Source organism: Talpa occidentalis, unplaced genomic scaffold (assembly GCF_014898055.3).
Source record: "Talpa occidentalis isolate TD23 unplaced genomic scaffold, MPIMG_talOcc4v2.1 talOcc4.3, whole genome shotgun sequence".
In the NCBI taxonomy this organism is placed as follows: domain Eukaryota; kingdom Metazoa; phylum Chordata; class Mammalia; order Eulipotyphla; family Talpidae; genus Talpa; species Talpa occidentalis.
Window position 1 is genome coordinate 73,467,707 of NW_023603184.1, and position 17,967 is coordinate 73,485,673.

At 37.9% G+C, this 17,967-nt stretch overlaps 1 protein-coding gene across 4 annotated transcripts in view; it reads left to right on the top strand.

The window, feature by feature from the left end:
* The window catches only part of THSD7B (thrombospondin type 1 domain containing 7B), a 1,502,545-nt gene that overhangs the window by 787,257 nt on the left and 697,321 nt on the right, over positions 1–17,967 (top strand). For 3 of the 4 annotated variants that reach the window (XM_054699694.1, XM_054699696.1, XM_054699695.1), the window contains one exon: positions 9,579–9,751. In XM_054699694.1, coding sequence (XP_054555669.1) covers positions 9,613–9,751 — 139 coding nt within the window. In that variant the 5' untranslated portion in view covers positions 9,579–9,612. Of the gene's footprint in view, positions 1–9,578; positions 9,752–17,967 lie in introns of those variants that run through there. The other variant, XM_054699697.1, reaches the window with a different exon arrangement.

Genomic DNA, 17,967 nt, shown 5'->3' on the forward strand with positions numbered 1-17,967 from the left:
TAAAAGGCATTGGGCATGCAAGAGTAAATAAGATATTAAGTGCATACTAGAGAAGCTGAAAATAAATAAGCCAATATACATTAGATTGTCAGGTATTGATCTATCCTAAGTGTTACAAACAAACAACAGACAAATGACATAGGGATAAAGTGATTGCCACTGTGCTGAACAGGTGGTGGTCTGGGAAAGTCTTTGACAAAAAATGAACTGAAGAATCAAGGCATGTGAATACCTAAGGAGCAACAGTGCAATGTATCCTTGAGAAAAGATGTATCATTGAAAAATCAGTAAAAGGCCAGAGCATTTGGGCTAGAGTAATGAATGTAGGGTGATATGAAGGAGAAGAAGCAAATATCCAATCAGGCTCTTTAAATGGTATTCTGTGATGGGAAGATGTGGACCATTTAAAGAGAGAAGTGTATTTTTCTTTCCTAAAATTTATCCTGGATTTTCAATGGAGAATTCATAGAAGACTACCAAGAGTGAAAACAGGAAAACCAGTGAGAAGGCTACTATTCTACTGTTTTTTTTTTTTCAAAGATTTATTTATTTATGCATACAAGAACTGGGGTACAGGTCAGAGGAGTGGGGGGTGAGAAGATTCACCAGAGACAGAGTAGGGGAGCAGAACAGACAGATCTACTGAAATACACTGCTGAGGGGAGCAGTGGGTGGGACAGGAGAGGTCTGCTGTGCCATGTGGGTAGCTCCCTGGCCAGCGGGGATTGGACTTGTGCTGCAGAGGTTGTGGATAGCTTCATAGGTTGCATCTTAACCCCTTGTGCCACCAGAGAGTCCCCTCTACTAGTTTGTTGAGAAATGATGGTGATTTTTACTAGGAATGTCGTGGTGAAGAAGATGGAAGTGGCTGTCTACTGAATAGATGGTGAATGTGTTGCCAGCTAGATTTGCTGATGGGTTGGTTTCAGATGTGAGAAAAAGAAAGGATATTTGGATATTCATGGCTTCTAGCCTGGGGCAGTGTGATGCCATTATTGAGGGAAATGTTGGGGAATACTGGATTCCAGGCTAATCTGTTATGTTTGTTACATACGAGTACCTGCCAGATATCTAAGTGGGAATGTTCAGTGGTAAGTTAGATGTGTGACTTGAGGGCAGAATTCATTGGTGTTATGGGAATGGATGTGGAGAAATGGGGATGAAGCACAGGATTTAAAGGGAGGAAACTATGATCATGGGGTGTGAACCCAACTATAATAGTATTCTAATGACAGAGTCAAATTTATATCAATTCATAAGTCAAAGAAAGAAGTCAGAAGAAATGGCCAGTGAGATATAACCTTTAATGAAGTTCATAGTAGAGAGGAAAGTTTGGTATCCTTGTTCCAAGTGAAAAAAAGTGATTAAGAGGGAGGAAATAGTGACACATGGGTGCAACAACCCGAAATGCATAGGGCAATGAGAACATGATCCCCTGAGGTGATGAGATGATTTTTCATGATTTGGTGATTCTAAATTTATAAGTGTGTGTCTATAATACTTCAGAATCAGAAGGGTTTGGCAACTGCAAAGAACATATCTACATCAATATGTCCTATATGCACAGATTTTTTTCTCTTTGGGGAGTCAGAAGCCGCTTACCAGAATAATTACTACCTTTCTCTTTTATTTATATAGTTTATCATACATGAAGTGCCCCTTTCTTCACTGCAAACATACTCATGAAAAATGAGAACAGATACCGCCACTTTTCTTTGAATAATTCATGTATTAACTGAGGAAACAAATTTGGGGAATAAACCAGTATCACTAGCTTAGAAACAGAAACATCCATATATAGGTTTACAGAAAGTTTGTGTTGCTTGAATCATGTGAGAACTTGAGTTTCAATCTGTGGAGTCATAGCAAAAGGCACACTCATGTGAAAGTTTATAAATAGGCCCCCTGCATCTAGGGTCCTGGGTACTATAACGGTTAGAGTGGCTTTCAGCTCATATAACAGAAAATACAAGAAAAAGTGTCTTAAAAAGAGGAATTGTTTTTCTCACAAAGCAGTAGGTCCAGAAATTGACAGTCTAGGGCACTTGCTGAAGTTGCAGGATGGCCTCTGATTCCCAGGCTTCCTCTGCAGCCAGTCTCCACTGTGCATGGTTGGTAGGTGGTTTTTACCATATGGTCTCAAGATGGCTCTGGGTCCTCCATGCGTTACATCTGGTATCCAGGCAGGGATAGTGGAGAAGTCCCTCCCTGCCACACCCCTTGCTTGTGTCTGTAAATCACTCCCTGGTCAGAACTGTGTCACTGTGACTCTCAAGGAAAGCTGGGAGTGGAATTTTATGTAATTTTAATCATGGCAGGTGGACATTCTGAATATAGCAATGTCTGCCACAGCTATCAAGATACAGGTTTTTTTTTTTTTTTTTTTAAGATTTATTTATTTATTTATTTATACAAGCACTGGGTACAGGCAGAAGCACAGGAGGGTGAGAGAATCCACCAGAGTTAGAGCGGGGAATAGAACAGGCAGACTGATGAAATACACTGCTGAGGGGAGCAGCGGGCACGGCAGGAGAGGTCTGTGCACCATGTGGGACCTTCGCCAGTGGCCGGGGATCGAACTGGCACTGCAGAGACTGGGGGCAGCTTCGCAGCCCAGCGCTCAACCGCTGCGCCACCAGGGGAGGCCCTCAAGATACAGTTTTGAAGGTTTTCACAAATCTGTTTTGATCCCTCCATCATTTATGTATTGTGGCAACAATTTGTTTAGGAACATGTAAAATATTTATGTGGCCTTTGTGCAGAATTTTCTGTGGCTTTGTGATGTGATATAAACCTCTAGTAATTATCATTACAGTAAACTGAAAACCACTTGATTGTGTATTTTTATGGTATGCTTGCAGCTACCCCTATGCTTTTATTTACTCTAATTTAGGATTCTGCAGAGTGAGGTGCATGGAGAAAGAGACTTAGGTTTAAAAGTCTCAAAGAAGTTACTAAACATCATGTCATTGCGAGGCCAGAGGTTACTATCTCATAAAATAGAGATGATGATACCTGTTTTCTCCTTCACAGGGTCAGTGTGAATCTTTAATGGGACTCTTGATACAGAATGCTTTTAGCTCTTCAAAAATATGGCACAAAGTCACAAGTTTAGGAGGCTGAGAAATCATCGCCCATTCTTTTGCTGCAGGATTGCTTTCAAACTCTCCATTTCATATTGCTGGAATGAGGATTTTTCTAAATTGTGAGATAATAACGACAATTGTAAAATGCTGGCCCTTTAGCAAGCACTCATTCATTCTCTGGCTAGTGATCATTTAAATATTCTTTAGCCATTATTTTATTCTGTCCTTACCCTCTGAGAATTATGGAATGGCTGCCCTCTTTGTTTTGTAGCTGAGGATCATGAGGCTCCCTGACTAGTGTCCCGCCATCACCATGTGTGATGCAATAAACAGAATGTGGCCAGAGTGATCTAACTTAGACATTTTCTGGTTGAGGTCACCTTGAAATAATTATTGAACATCCTTCATGATCATTCTCTCTTACATTTGAAAAATAGAAATAATGTCTCAGTGTTATGCGAGGATGACTTGAAATGATAGGTAAATTGCTTTCATGAAGACACTGAAACTGCTGAAAGACACTGCCTAGGGTTACAAAGACTTGACTTTCAGGGATATGAAAAAAACCCTTCATGATTTTGGGTTACGATGCTAGTTTTTCTCCTTTTAGAGCTCATGGAGATCATTTGCAAACAACTTACTACCTCTGTAACCTTTGGCTTGTCACTTAACATGCCTAAGTTTCCTTATCTTTAAAATGGGGAATACTATACTTCATAGGACTATGGTGAGAGATAAGTGAAGTACTTAGGTCAATACTTCATATATTGACAGATTAAGAACAAAACTAGAGAGACAGAATGTACAATTTTGCAAGCAGAAGTTAGAGAGGTGAGAAAAAAGGAGATGTTTCTATGATTTCTCCAGAAGTTTTTAGTAAACAATCATTTGAATAGGGAGCTGATTGGAATTGTTACAGGGCAGGGTGAGGGGCACCGCAGGACTCCCAAACCTGCCTGTTCTAAATAGGTTTTGCCACCCACTGCATAAAGACAAAACATGCTCTAGTACATAAGACCTTCAATGGAAAGGAACTTTAATACAATTAGTGTGTGATAGAGAGAAGAGAGACTGAAGTTTCCAAATCAGGCACCCAAAGTTACCCATCCTTTTGTGGGTAAATGACCAGCCAAACAGGGTTGGTCCAAAGCAAGACCTCCAAGGCCCTAAAGTTTGCTACAAGTTAAAGACACCTTCTGGTGGGGACACATAGGAAGGGGCAGAAGGGGCCAGGCAAGTCTGGAGGAAAAAGAGCAAAATTAAAATCAAGATTAAAGCTGTCTTTGTTAACCTCCCCATGGGACTCTCACCCACATCTGTTTCAAGTGTTTCCTTCCGTGTTCCTCCAGCCCCTGACATCAGTCCAAGGCCAAGAAGCAAGTGTAGTTTCTTTACATTTCTCTCTGCTCCATGTGCCTCCTCCAGGTCTTGCTCTCCTTCCTCCTTCTGGTTCCCTCCTCCCTGCTCAGCTTACCCTTCCCTGGATGGGGCAGGGAACCTGAAACCTCCCATTTCTCTGGGGACCACCCTGTTACAGAATCATTATCCTGGTCAATTGAGTGGGTCCTGGCAGTAGGACCCCCTCCTGCCATCCCTGTTGCTGGGCTGTCTCCTCTGCACAGCAGCCACGAGACGGCACTATGGAGATAGGCATGGTCAAGTTTGCTTCTCTCCCATTCATGGTTGATTCTCTCAGGCTGAAAGCAAATTGGATGGTTTTTTAATTTCATTTTAAAGTTCTGTGCCTTTAATTATTCAAGGACTTCAACAATAAGAATACAGTGAAGGGAAAATAAAATGCCTATGAAATGTAAGACACATTTTTCATACTTTGAATGGCCTTTAAATGATTGGAAAACTGAGGCTAAAGGGAGAAACTATGTTTTTTATTTCTCTTAGTTTTCATCAGTTTCGAGCTAACCTTGCAAATACATTTTAGATACTAAGATATATAGTAAATAAGTTGATTTGGAAACTCAACAACCTTCATGATAAAAATTATTCATGCCATTATGGGTAGCACATGCTTCTTGTATTTTATATATATATAAGTTTATATATATATATTTATAAATATATATATATATATAAATATATATATATATATATATATATATATAAAACAGCATTTCCCCCTTCTGTTTTAAATAAACAGAGGAGTGGAATCTCTGATCATTTTTTATTTCCTCTCACATTGCTTATAAGGAACTCTTGTGTGGCCTCTCAAGTAATAGATGTAAGTATGACTCTCACTGTCTTCCAAGGAATAATTTAGTGAGTGTCAAGCATTTGGGAGGAAGAGAATCAGAATGGTTTAGCAGAGTAAGACAGACTTTCATTCAGATTCCATCCTACACATGCCTTCAATTCAGCAGAGATTCTCATTTTACTTATGTATGTAAAGTATGCAGCATTGCAAATGGTGGAAGCTTCATCAAATCTAGTTTTCCATCCTTTATCCTCAAGTTTCATGGGAAAGGGGAGGTAATGAGTTACAGGCTTATAGGTGTGGGTGTTTTTAGGAGTAAGAGTATCATGGCATCCTAAATTAAGATTCCTTTGTTCATGCTCTAGGATCGGTGTTCCAGATTTTTCTTTTTGCTAGTCAAGATCAGTCTTAGATTTCCAACTGGCACTAGACCTCATTAAGTCAGGGATAGCTGGGAGGTATGGTGACCCCAAATATCCAATAGACATTCTGAGCCACTCTACACTGGGCTCTTCCTCTGAGTGTTGAGTACTGGTGTTGGTAGACACCAAAAGGATCTTAAAGACACTGGTCCTTTTGCAGAGTGAGCTCAGGGATTGGCGCTAATGAGGAAGCTTAAAAGCTCACAAGAACCTGTGTTCAGGTAATTTAAATGTGAGAGTTCCTTTTTTTGTAAAATTCAAAATATGTTTAGATGGATACTTGGCCATCATTTCAGGGCATATACAGTCTCACTGGACCCTCCTAATCCTTTAAGATCTCTTTTTGGCTTCTCTGATATAGCTATTTGAAGTGGAGCAAATATGCTTTTGCTCTTCTCTTTAGATTACATTTTAATGACTTGAATATACTTTTAGTTATTTTGGATGTATGTCTCCCACTAATGAGAATGACAAAGTCATCTCCTATACCCTGATGATTTCTTTCATAGAACAGCTCTCAATGGAGTACTGGTCTTCCTAGCTTATTATTTTAATAATAGTAATAATAGCTTAGGCTCAACTACCCTAAAACAAAACTCATCACTTTAATTAAAAGCTCTGTAACAATGGAATAACTTATATCTGTCATTATTCAGAAGGCCAGTTCATTTACTTTCCTGTGGCATAGTTTTCAACTATTTTGTTTTGTGGGACTCACTGAAAGCTATATTTTCTTATGGGTGAAAGATTTGGATTTTTTTTTCAGTTGCCTCAGTGGAATTATTGGCAATATGTCCTCTGAAAAATGTGCTAACAAAAGTCTTTGTATCAAATATACATTGTGAAGAATTAATCACCCATTTTTGTGGGCATAGGTATGAATACACATGATGGGAGAGAATTCTGTTTTGGGTTTTGAAGAAAAAAATAGCCTGACTTCTGTTCACCTCTCAGCAGAAGTAGAATAACTTTCCATTGAGAGAAAAGACTTAGGCGGAGTCTGACATATCATGATACAATTTCCAAAATGTTCATTGTGTTGCTTCTTAAGGCATGCAATTTGCCATCAACAATGTGAAATGTCCATTGTCTAGGGCTGTGCATGTGTGCTTATGTGCTCATGTGTATGTGCATATATGTGTGTATATGTACAAAGATGCCTCATGCAAGGGGACACAATCCCTGTTGCATACAGATACTGACTTACATGGAAGCCTGTGGGTGGGAGCTGAGATTCTAGGCTTCTAGCTGGAAGGGTTAACCCCTTCCTCTATAAACACACTCATGATCCTGGGGCCTTGGAGCCTCCACAGAGCAGGCATAATAGAAAGCACGCATGCCTGTGGCTGCACTGCCTCCTCACTCACTCTCTGCTATCCAGTTCCCTGCAGCTCCAGCTCTGAGGGTGACAGTCTTCTCACTGGGACAGTAGGAGGTAGGGCACAGAGGTGGTCTCCTGTGTCTGTGAATTTTCATATATGCAAGCAACATGGCCCTCTGTGTGCACCCAGACTGGATCTACAAAAGGTGTCATGGCCAGAGCAATTCAGATTGTGTAATAATGTATTAATTTAGATTTTTTTTAACTTGGGAGGAGACCTTTATCTGATTCACACAGAAATACCCTTGGTGCTAGCTAAGACCTTAGAATAAACTATAGTTTAAAATCCATTTTTGATTAACCTTCAGTAATAGCACAGTTGTCACCAGTTGTACTTCTGGATGCTCACTATAAGGGATGTGGTCAGATCATATTCTCTGGGCCAAAGATTTTTGAAGTGTCCAGTAGTGTCTCAGGGGGTTCATGAAATAGTCTAAGAGGCAGCTCTTGAGGACAAACAGTCAAGAAAAATAACTCTTTTTGGTCTCAATGGGAGCAGTCACCTTTTACTCTTCTGTTAGCGATATACAATACAGCAATTTGAGGGAAAGCTCCTGGTTGCTTACCCAAGTATTCTCTTCATCCCTGGTTCGAGGCTGCCTGTCAGACAGCTGTGTATTTGAACTTCATTGCTTGACTCCTTGTTGAGTCATGTTTACTGATTTGTACTTTGCTCCCGTGCCCTTGCAGTGTTCCAGGAGTGCTCTAGGACTGCACAGAGACTCTGTTTATAGGTTGTCGTTGTCTGTTTTATTTGATGAAATGTGTTCAGCACATCATTGTCTTTACAAGGACTCATGGAATAAATTCCATCAGTGCTTGGCATAGGGCTGTGGCTTCTCCTACAGTGATAACAATCTTAAAAAAGGAGTCTGTGAGTTTCTGTTATGTATGTGAGGTATGGTAGCCATGTTCTTGGTCACTCGGAAGTTCACACTCAGATTTGCTCCCTGCTTTTAGCAATTTGGGGGCTGCATATTCGTGGAAGTAACTTCTCTTGATATTCTTTTATTGTTCAATTCATCCCCATATGTGTGTCTCTTACTATAGTTTCTTAATACATGTACTAAGGCAAGTTATATCTCTTTAACTTGAAGTAGAATTTTCTTCTTATCTTTCAAGAAACTGGATATCCCTTAGGCATATCAGACTTTATGTTTTTTTTTTATTTTATTATTTTTTTAAAGATTTATTTTTATTTATTTATACAAGCACTAGGTACAGTCAGAAGTGCGGGAGGGTGAGAGAATGCACCAGAGCCAGAGTGGGGAGCAGAACAGGCAAAAGGACCGAAGTACACTGCTGAGGGGAGCAGCGGGCGGCAGGAGAGGTCTGCGTGCCATGTGGGACCCTCACCTGTGGCTGGGGATAAAATTGGCGCTGCAGAGGCTGCGGGCAGCTTCACAAGCCAGCGCTCAACTGCTGCACCACCGGGGAGGCCCTTCAGACTTTATGTTTTATAGAGGAAATTCTGTCTGTCTTCTTTTTCAAACTTCCCTCTTTTTTTTCTCCTCTTTTGTTAAAGGAGTCCCTTCTGTTCAGTCATCTAAGTTTGGATTCTTGCTGTCTTTTTTACCTTCTCTCTCATATTCTATTCAGTTGCTAAACAAATCCTTTTATTCCAGCCTCTGCACTGCCTTTCCAATCTCTCCTGACCCTTGCATTCATCCATACTTGCCTGACTGATTTCACTGGTTTTCTAAACAGGTCTCCATTTCTCTGGCATTTTCCACCTGTCATCCATTATGCACATTGATGACAGTTATTTAAAAGTCATTTGTTGTCCTACGATTCTCATTGTCATTATTTACAGAATGAAGTTCACATCCCTCACATGACATTCGAGGCTCTTAATAATTTGCTTCCCAACCTGTGATGTAAATCTCATCTCCATCTGTTCTTCCTTTTCTGCCTCTTTCACAGCAGCCACGGTCCCACTCACCCATCCCCAAACAGAAAATGCATTTCAGCACCTAATTCTCTTGGCCTGAAATGCTTACTCTTGGCTCCTTCAAGCCCTTAGGTTTTCCTAAGGCCATCTTATGTGAGATTTCCCTCTTTTTTTCTCACTACAGAACAACTAATTGTCCTCTGTAATCTTTCCATCTTAACTTTCTCAATACTGTGAGAGCAGTTCTCATCCTATTTTGGATGTTGTTATGTATCTTTCTAAATCATGAGCTCCTTAAGGAATTTGGCTGAATTGAAGGAGGGAATATACCAGCACCTTCCAACCTTGCTTAGAAAAATCAAAGTGAACTGACTGAGGGACTGTGGCCTCCCTCGAGCCTATAATGACTTCATTGGGTAAGGATCGAAAACGTGGCTAATTATCAGTTGACCTTAAAATGTTAATGTTGGATGCACTCTATGGTAATGGAAACTTTGTAATACTGTCATGATAAAGGTTCTAGCAAAGGGAGTTTTTTTTTTTAATCCTATATAGAAGTAAGTCATCAGATTTTCTTTTTTTCTTTTAGGAATAGGCAAGTCAAGAGGCTGAAAATCTGAAGAATGTTTCCAAAAGGGAATCTGGCTGTCACTCGCTGGGTACAGAGGAGCATGAAGAAGCTATTTCTATTACTTTCTCTCTTGCTGTCCCATGCAGCTCATTTGGAAGGCAAAAGGGATAATCAGTTCATCTGGAAACCAGGTAGGAATGCCCTGACTCTTCTTTTGTCCCATTTTCATTAATGAGAAGAATATTCTTTCCATTCTTGTTCTTCTTTGTGGAACAGTGGGAAATATCCAGAGAGAGAAGGTAGACTCTTCATTATAAAGCCTACATTTGATTTTTATTCCTGCATAATTTTCACCTGCATCTGTGATACTTGTTATCCTTCAGTATTTTTATGTTGTTGTCAATTAAAGTTATGATTCCCATAGTTACATCTGCTTCTCCTTTGTCAAATACAGCACCAGTGTGCAGCACATTTGTAGCAAAAGTGATATCTGAATTTAGCTGATATCCCAGCCACAAATCCTTTGGACCAGTTTGTGTGTCTCTTTCTAAAACTAGTATAAACTAGTTAACTATTTCTTATTGCATGCATCTTAGTATCAATCCTATATATTTAGGTCTGGAGCATGAAAAATTATCCTAAGTACTTTGCTCATTAGTTGTGTCTAGAAAGTTGCCTTAATGTGTTTTGAGATCCTTAACTGCCTTATACATAAGAATATAAATTAGCTGAGTTGAGGTCTGGAGACTTGCATAAATTATGTTCTTCTCTAAATATTTCCTTAATTTGCCATGGCAAAGATGTTTTAAATTTAATTTTAAAGGCCAATACTTTATTATATTATGAACCCCACACATCTTGACTCATTGTATCACTGATGTTTTTCTTTGCTCTGAATTTTAATTTTCTTAAAGTTTCACAATCAGCTCGTTTAAAAAATTTATTATCATTTCAAGAGTCCATTCTTGCAAATGCAGATGACTTGTATACACTTAATGTCATAGAATTGGGAAATGTGATTTTGCAGAAGAGCTATGATCCTCGAAGAGTTTTCATTTTGGTCTCGTCATCCGTAAATTAAATAGACTGCAAATGTATTCTGCCACCATGGAAATATGTAGAAAAGTGATATTTGTAATATTTAAATGACTTTGCAAAAATGAAAGTGAGTTATGCTGTAAAGTGTATTAAGTAAGAAAACAGTACCATTAGTGATATAGTCTGTAGGAAATTTAATTGCATTAAAATCCCTATAAATTAATTTAATTGTGGGCTCTAATATCACATTAGAGATTGAATTTTTTGCTTATAGTAGCTTTGGGAAGCTATGGAAATTGTCCTAAAAGTCAATATTGCATTTCTGTGAATGGGGCTGTTTTTTAAATCATCAAAGACTAATGATTTTTCCAAATCTAAATAAGCATATCAATGACTGTGATTTTATTTAAAGTTTTCAAAAAAGTACAATTAAAATGGAAAGTAGCAAATCTGAGACATATATTAGAAGTATTAAGAAAAATGTGCTTATTCTGAAGCAAATTTTAAAAATAAATTTGAAAGTAGGTAATTGAAATAAGATGGTACAAATCCTACTCTACAGTAGACAAGTACTTTGATAGCTGTCCTGCTTAAATTCTAGAAGTGGGTCCTTCCCGGTGGCACAGCGGGTAGAGCACAGTGCTGTGAAGTTGTCTGCAGCCTCTGCAGCGCGGATTCCATTCCTGGCCAGCCAGGGAGATACCCACATTGTGCGGGCAGACCTCTCCTTTCTCACCCGCTGCTCCCCTCAGCAGTGTCTTGGGTCCATCTGCCTGTTCTCCTCACACTGTCTTTGGTGAATTCTCTCACCCTCCCATGCCTCTGACCTGTACCCCCATTCTTGTATAAATAAATAAATCAATCTTAAAAACAAATTTAAAAGTGAAGCCTTCCCATCAGACACACAGCTTTGTTTACAGTGAACATCTATGCATTGCCCTCATCTTCCCACTACTGATTACTACTTTCCCTTCTTAATGTGTCCTCCAAAGGGTTATAATGTATTTATTTCCCATTTAGTTTCACTTCTAAATAGCAAAACTTTTCATTTGTATGTGACTAAACATTTTAAATGTAGGAAAAAAATTAAGATGAAAAATGAAAGCAAAATTCCAGAAATTTGTTCCACTCTCTAATCTCTTATATATCCTTTAGAAATTTGCATTGCATATGTAAGTACATCTCTATACATATCTGTATATAAATCACATACAACATACACACAAATTATTACTATATTGTTAACTAGGGTTCTGCCAAAAAATTAATTGTTATTTCAAATTAGGTAATTGAGATTGATTAAAGGACTGTTTACAAAGGAGAGAAAGTGTGAGTAAGTTAAGACCAGCAATAGGAATTGAGTGTCCCTAAGGTAGTGTGTGTGGGGGGAGTCTAGAGGACTTCTAGTTCCGCAGGAGCAACGAAAGGAATTATTTTCTGGTCTCTGGAGAAAAAAACACTTGGTGGAAAGGAGACTTGACAGATACTATGGCCTTTGGAGAAAGTAATCAACCTGCTATGGAAAATGAAAAGGGGATTAAGGGGAGAGACAACTGTTGACCTCACATCCTCTGTCAGGGCTCCCATTGTCTGAATTCAACCCAAAACCACAAGGCATGGCAGGCCTTGATGTTTCCATACAGACCAGTCTCTCAGGCAGGGGGCAGAGAAGAGAATGGAGGATAAAGAAGAACTTAAAATATCTAATTTGGCCATACATACATAAATGTCCATGCTGATATACATTTTGCTTCATACAATGAATTCAGTATGGTTCAGAATCATTCTGAGTCATCTTTTATGCAGATTTTACTATGTAGTGATGTTCTGATAAACATTATTTTTTAGTATACCTGGATCAGTTTCATCTTTTAATGACTGCATAAGTATTCTTTTGTGCTTTTTTAATAACTTATTTAACCTATGTCCTGTTGCTTTGCTTTTCTTCCCCTATTGTTTGGCATTTCTGTGGTTTTCAATGTTTTGCTATTATAAATAATATTGCCATGAATGCAACATTATTATAAAGGTAAGCAATAAATCAGTTTGAGGAGTCATGTGTCCTGGAACATTTATGGGTCATCACTTTCAAAGATAATCTCAATATTTGAGAATCTGGTACTAATATCTGAGTTTATTATATAATGTTTAGATGAAAAAAATATTGTAATTGAAATTAGCTGTGATTTTTGGAGTGTGTTATCAATTCTGACAACTCAGTTCCCATGTAAACTGGAATTTGAACAGATTTCCATGGAGACCCAGATAAATATACTTCATTTTAGAAACCTAGAAACCTAGAAACCTTCTTCTGAGCTTAGACAATAATCATCAACAAATTGAACACCTTGTTTATGTCGTTTTTCCCCTTGAGTCCACAGGTTAGATGTTAGTCATCCAAATTAGAAGCATGTCTAAGTTAGCCCTTGCTTTAGAAACACAATATTGATGAAAACTAAGATATATATACTATGTGACTAAGGATTTTTGTACTGAGGGAGTGTCTGGTGAGTTGCAGGCTGTGGGGTCATTGATCTGGCGAGGCTGTTGAATCCTGTCATCACTGTGACGAGTGCCTCTGATCTATATTTAGTGTCAGGCAATCTCTCATCTATGCCAGGAGAAAAAGATCATGTCAGCAAAAGTATCAGATAGGGAGTAATGTTGCTTCTTGTTTTAAGTAAACATATAACTATTCATGTCTGCATGCTTGGTGGGGATGAAGAGATTGTAGTTTCTGATGCCACAGTAACTGATGGTCTTTTTAAACATTTCTCGGTGTTGGTTCTAAGAGGCTCATCCATTCCACTATTTGTTTTCACTATCTGCCAAGTACCGTTACTAGGATGTGAGAAATACTGAGAATAAAACAGACAAATCCTTTGTATTTATTAATGTTCATGCAGACAATCAAGAAGTTAAATAAGTATGTCAGGTGGTGTGCTTAGAAGGAAAGGTAAGACAAGTGAGAACAACATGCAGTGAAAGATGAGAGATTGAAATTTTAATTAGTGGGCTATGGGATGCCTCTGTAAGGAAGCAAATTTGAGTAAGAACCCGAAGGAAGTTAGGAAGCTAGCTATAAAGAGATTGGAGTGACAAAAATTCCAGATGGAAGAAACAGAGGCAAAAAGCCCTGAGGAAGGAGCATTTGTAGCATGTTTGAGGACCAAAGATGAAGCCAGCATACTGAAACAGTTATAACAGGGAACTAGATCCAACTGAGACTTCATGGGGCCCTAATCAGGTATGTCCTCATAGGGCAAAATACAAGTCTTGCTTGTACACAGGGTGAGAGAGAAAGACATTGGAGAGTTTTGAGAGAGAATGTTGACATGTCTTTCTTTTTCATGTGATTAAATTGGGATCACTGTTGATGGTCAGTTGAGAATGCGAGAATGCTGGAAGCATGGAGACAGATAGAGGCCACAGAGGAAATGGGGAGGAGTGATGTGATAATAGCTTGAACCAAGGTTATGGCAGAGAAGGTGGTGAGAAGGGGTTGAATTTTGATATATTTAAGGCTATGGTTTTTCAATCAGGGTAATTTTTACCCTCGGGGGGACATTTGGTGATTGCTGGAGACACTTCTGGTTTTCACAACTGGATTTTATGACTAACATCTCTGAGAACAAGCCACGGTTATTGCTAACTACCCAGGATGCTTAGGACAGCTCCACACAAGAATGAAATATCAGGCCCCCAAATGTCAGTAGTACCCTGGTGAAAAATCCTGACTTAACATAAAGCCAGCAGGGTTTGCTGATATCTGGGCCAAGGGAGGGAGAGGGGAATAGGACAATACTGAGGTTTTGCCCTGAGCACCTAGAAAAGTGGAGTTGCCATCATTGAATATGGGCTCCCTAGGGCGGGCTGGTGTGGAGGGGATAACAGGTACCTGTTATTGGACATGTAATATTTTTGAGCTTGTTGGAAATTCATGTGGAACTGTGGGCCAGGAAATTGAATATGTGAGTATGAATCTAGGAGCAAAGTTTTTGCTAGAAACATGAATTTGGGATTCACTAGCAAAGAGGTAGAATTTAAATGGGTGGCCTTAGAATTGAAGAGGTGGCTTAAAAGTTTATGATCCTGTTTATGTGTAGAGGATAAGTTTCCAATGTACTTTCTTTGGGCCCAATGATATTTAAAAAAAAATATTGTGGTAAAATACATGTAACATAAACTTTACCATTTAACCATTTTAAAGTACACAATTCAGTGGCATTTAGCATGTTCACAGTGTGGTAGAAACAGCATCACTATCTAGTTCCAGAACATTTCCATCACTCCAAATTCTGTTTTGCAAGAGTTTATAAAAAGACTGGAAAACAAATTTGGCTGTGAATAATAAGGCCTAAAAGAAAAAAAAAATCTTATTTCTCTCTTTGTGAGAGGTTCTTACATCATCCTAAGATATCAGTATACTAGAAGAATGTAGTACACTAGAAAAAATGAAAATGTTGTGCACAGGCAGAGTCCTATCCAAATCCTAAGTATTCAAAGAGGAGAAAGTTATTTAACCTCTGATTCCTACTTATCCAAAAATGACGATAATAAATACTTCACAAGAGTGTTTTGAAATTAAGGAAAATAGCATATTGAAATCCCTAGTGTAGTGGCTACTTAATTCATGTTAGCTATTATTTCTAATATAGTTATTATTCTTGATTTTTTAAAAGATTTGTTTATGAACACAAGAACTGGGGTGTAGGCTAGAGGTGCAGGGGTGAGGTGAGAGGATGAGAGGATTCACCAGAAACAGAGCGGGGAACAACAGGCAGACCTACTGAAATTCACTGCTAAGGGGAACAGAGGGTGAGGCAGGAGAGGTCTGCTGTGCCATGTAGGTGAGTTCCCTGGCCAGGGACCAAACTCATGGTGCAGTGGCTGCTGTAGCTTCATAGTGCTGAGAATTAACCCCTTGTACTACCAGGAAGGCCCTATTATTCTTGAGTTTATGTTCATTTTTGCATGCATTTCTTTAGGCACACAAAAAAGGGGACATCAGTTTGAAGCCATATAGTCATAAGTAACTTGACCGACTTTTTGGGCTAAAACTTTCTATATGACACTCTTAGAAAGTTTTAATTTCAGTAGCTCCTGCTCAGTGAATATAAAGGGCAGGACTGATGACTTTTATTCAAAGAAAAAAAGATAAAATGGAATAAATCTCCTTGGAAGTGAAAAAAGAGATTATGAAAATATCATATAAGAAAAAAGGATCTTATATAAGTTAATATTTAATTATAGCTTAAGTAATGATGTGTTCAGTGTTAAGGCTACTTTAAGGGAAAATTCTATTATATATATGTTTTAAAATTCAGGAATTTCAGAGAAAATTAAATGTTCTTCGGAGAAGGCTAATTTTTTTGAATATATGTTCCGAGTCTATGAAATATTTGTCCTTGGAATTTGATTAAATGGAAATAACTTTACGTACATGGATCTTAATGTACCTTAGAAGCATATGTATATAATAAACTCCTAGTGGTGTTATTTCTGTGATATCAAAAGCATACCTATATAAGGCATGGGATTTACTGCTAAAAATTTTAATTACTTTTCCTTAGAGAACACAGTATTAATTTTACCATATTCCCAATAAGTAAAAAATAGGCTATATTACCTAAATAGTATAACATAAATTATTCTGCCTTTAAAATAATAGTACTATAATGTAGGATATGGATTTTACTTATTTTATTCACTTCACATTTCAGTTACCTAGAATATAAATAACTATAAATAACTATCACATAAAGTATCTCCATGTCATTAACAAAAAGTACTGGTGAAAGGAGAGGCACTGTTTTGTTTTTGTTTTTTGGGGGGTGGCATCTCTCTGTGTCTATATACACATGTGTTTGTGTATATTTAGGAGGGTGAAGAAGTAATGAGACTAGGAGCTCTCCTCCCAAGACTGACCACCTGTGTTTCTGCAGGCATCTCTTCACAAACCTGTCCCTTTCAGAGGCAGTTCTTTCTGCCCACTTGTGTCTGTGCAAGTGTCCTTTCCTTTGCTTTCCTTTTTTAAAAAAAATAATAAACCTGCTTTTTGGAAAGAAGTTATGAGACTAAAGAAATAGAAAGTAGAATCCCCTTATTCTGAAACTTGTATTATGTCGAGGAGAGAACATAAAATAAGTGAAAATGAAGGCCAGCCTTATAAATCAGTAAATATGAAAACAAATGATCTATATTTGCTTGTTGCTTGGTTCCAATACCATTTCTAATCATCTCTGAAAAAGATGTTGAATTTACTTTTTATAAAAACAAATAGATGCACAGATTTAGAAATTTAACTATTAATCCAATTGTTGTTGTGAAATATTACATTGCATGTCATCTCCCAATTTGTTTTCACAAAGGCAGCCAGTGTCAACTCTTTTTTTAAAAAATTGAAGTACCTTTGGTTTATAACATTGTGTAGGTTTCAAGTGTACATTATGATCAAAATTTGAATATATTACATTGATTTATCCATTAGAAATCTAATTTCATTCTTCATCATACAATTGACATTTTTACCCTATCTGATAAACATTAATTTGGTCTTAAAGTCTGAAAACAATTTTTGTTTATATTTATTTTATTTGTTCTGTTTATGTACCACATATGAGTGAAATTGTGTGGTGTTTACATTTATCTGTCTTGTTTCACTGAGCTTAAAACCCTCTAGGTTCATCTAGGCTGTTGCAAGTGGGCGGATTTCATTGCTTTTTTATAGCTGAATTGTATTCTGTTATGAATATATATCACGTGTTCCAATCATGTGTCCATGAGCACTTAAGTTGCTTCCAGCCCTTGAGTATTGTGATGAACATGGGAGTGCATGTATCCCTGAATTAATGTTTCTGTATTCTTCAGGTGAATGCCCAGGCATTGGATAAGGTGATTTTCATCTGCACAGTTCTAAGTAATATGCTCATGTAATATCTCTTTAAATAAAATTCAATAAATATTTATAAGTTTTGATATTTTCTATTGATTCTCTGGTGTTAGTTGGGGGTTTGTCTCTCATCTCACTATCACTTTCTGCCTTCCTTCAAAATAGTTAGATCAAAATTTTTACATCCATAAGCAGTGCTTTCATTGTTATTTCTACCTAAATATTGCTCTCCGCTGAGCCAAGCAGTGCACTATGCTTCTGCAGCTTTTCTTTCTTTTTAGCTTTTTTGTTTGTTTGTTTTGCTCAGAAATTGAAATGGTCTCTTCTTCTCTTTTGTTTTGCCTTCTTTCAGCCTACTGCTGCTTTCTCCTCAAATGTTCCACTTGATATATCTGTCATTCACCCATTAGTAAGTTTCTGAGACACTCAAGCACCATTCCAAACACTCCATCATATTTTTCCTTTGGGGAATCTTTC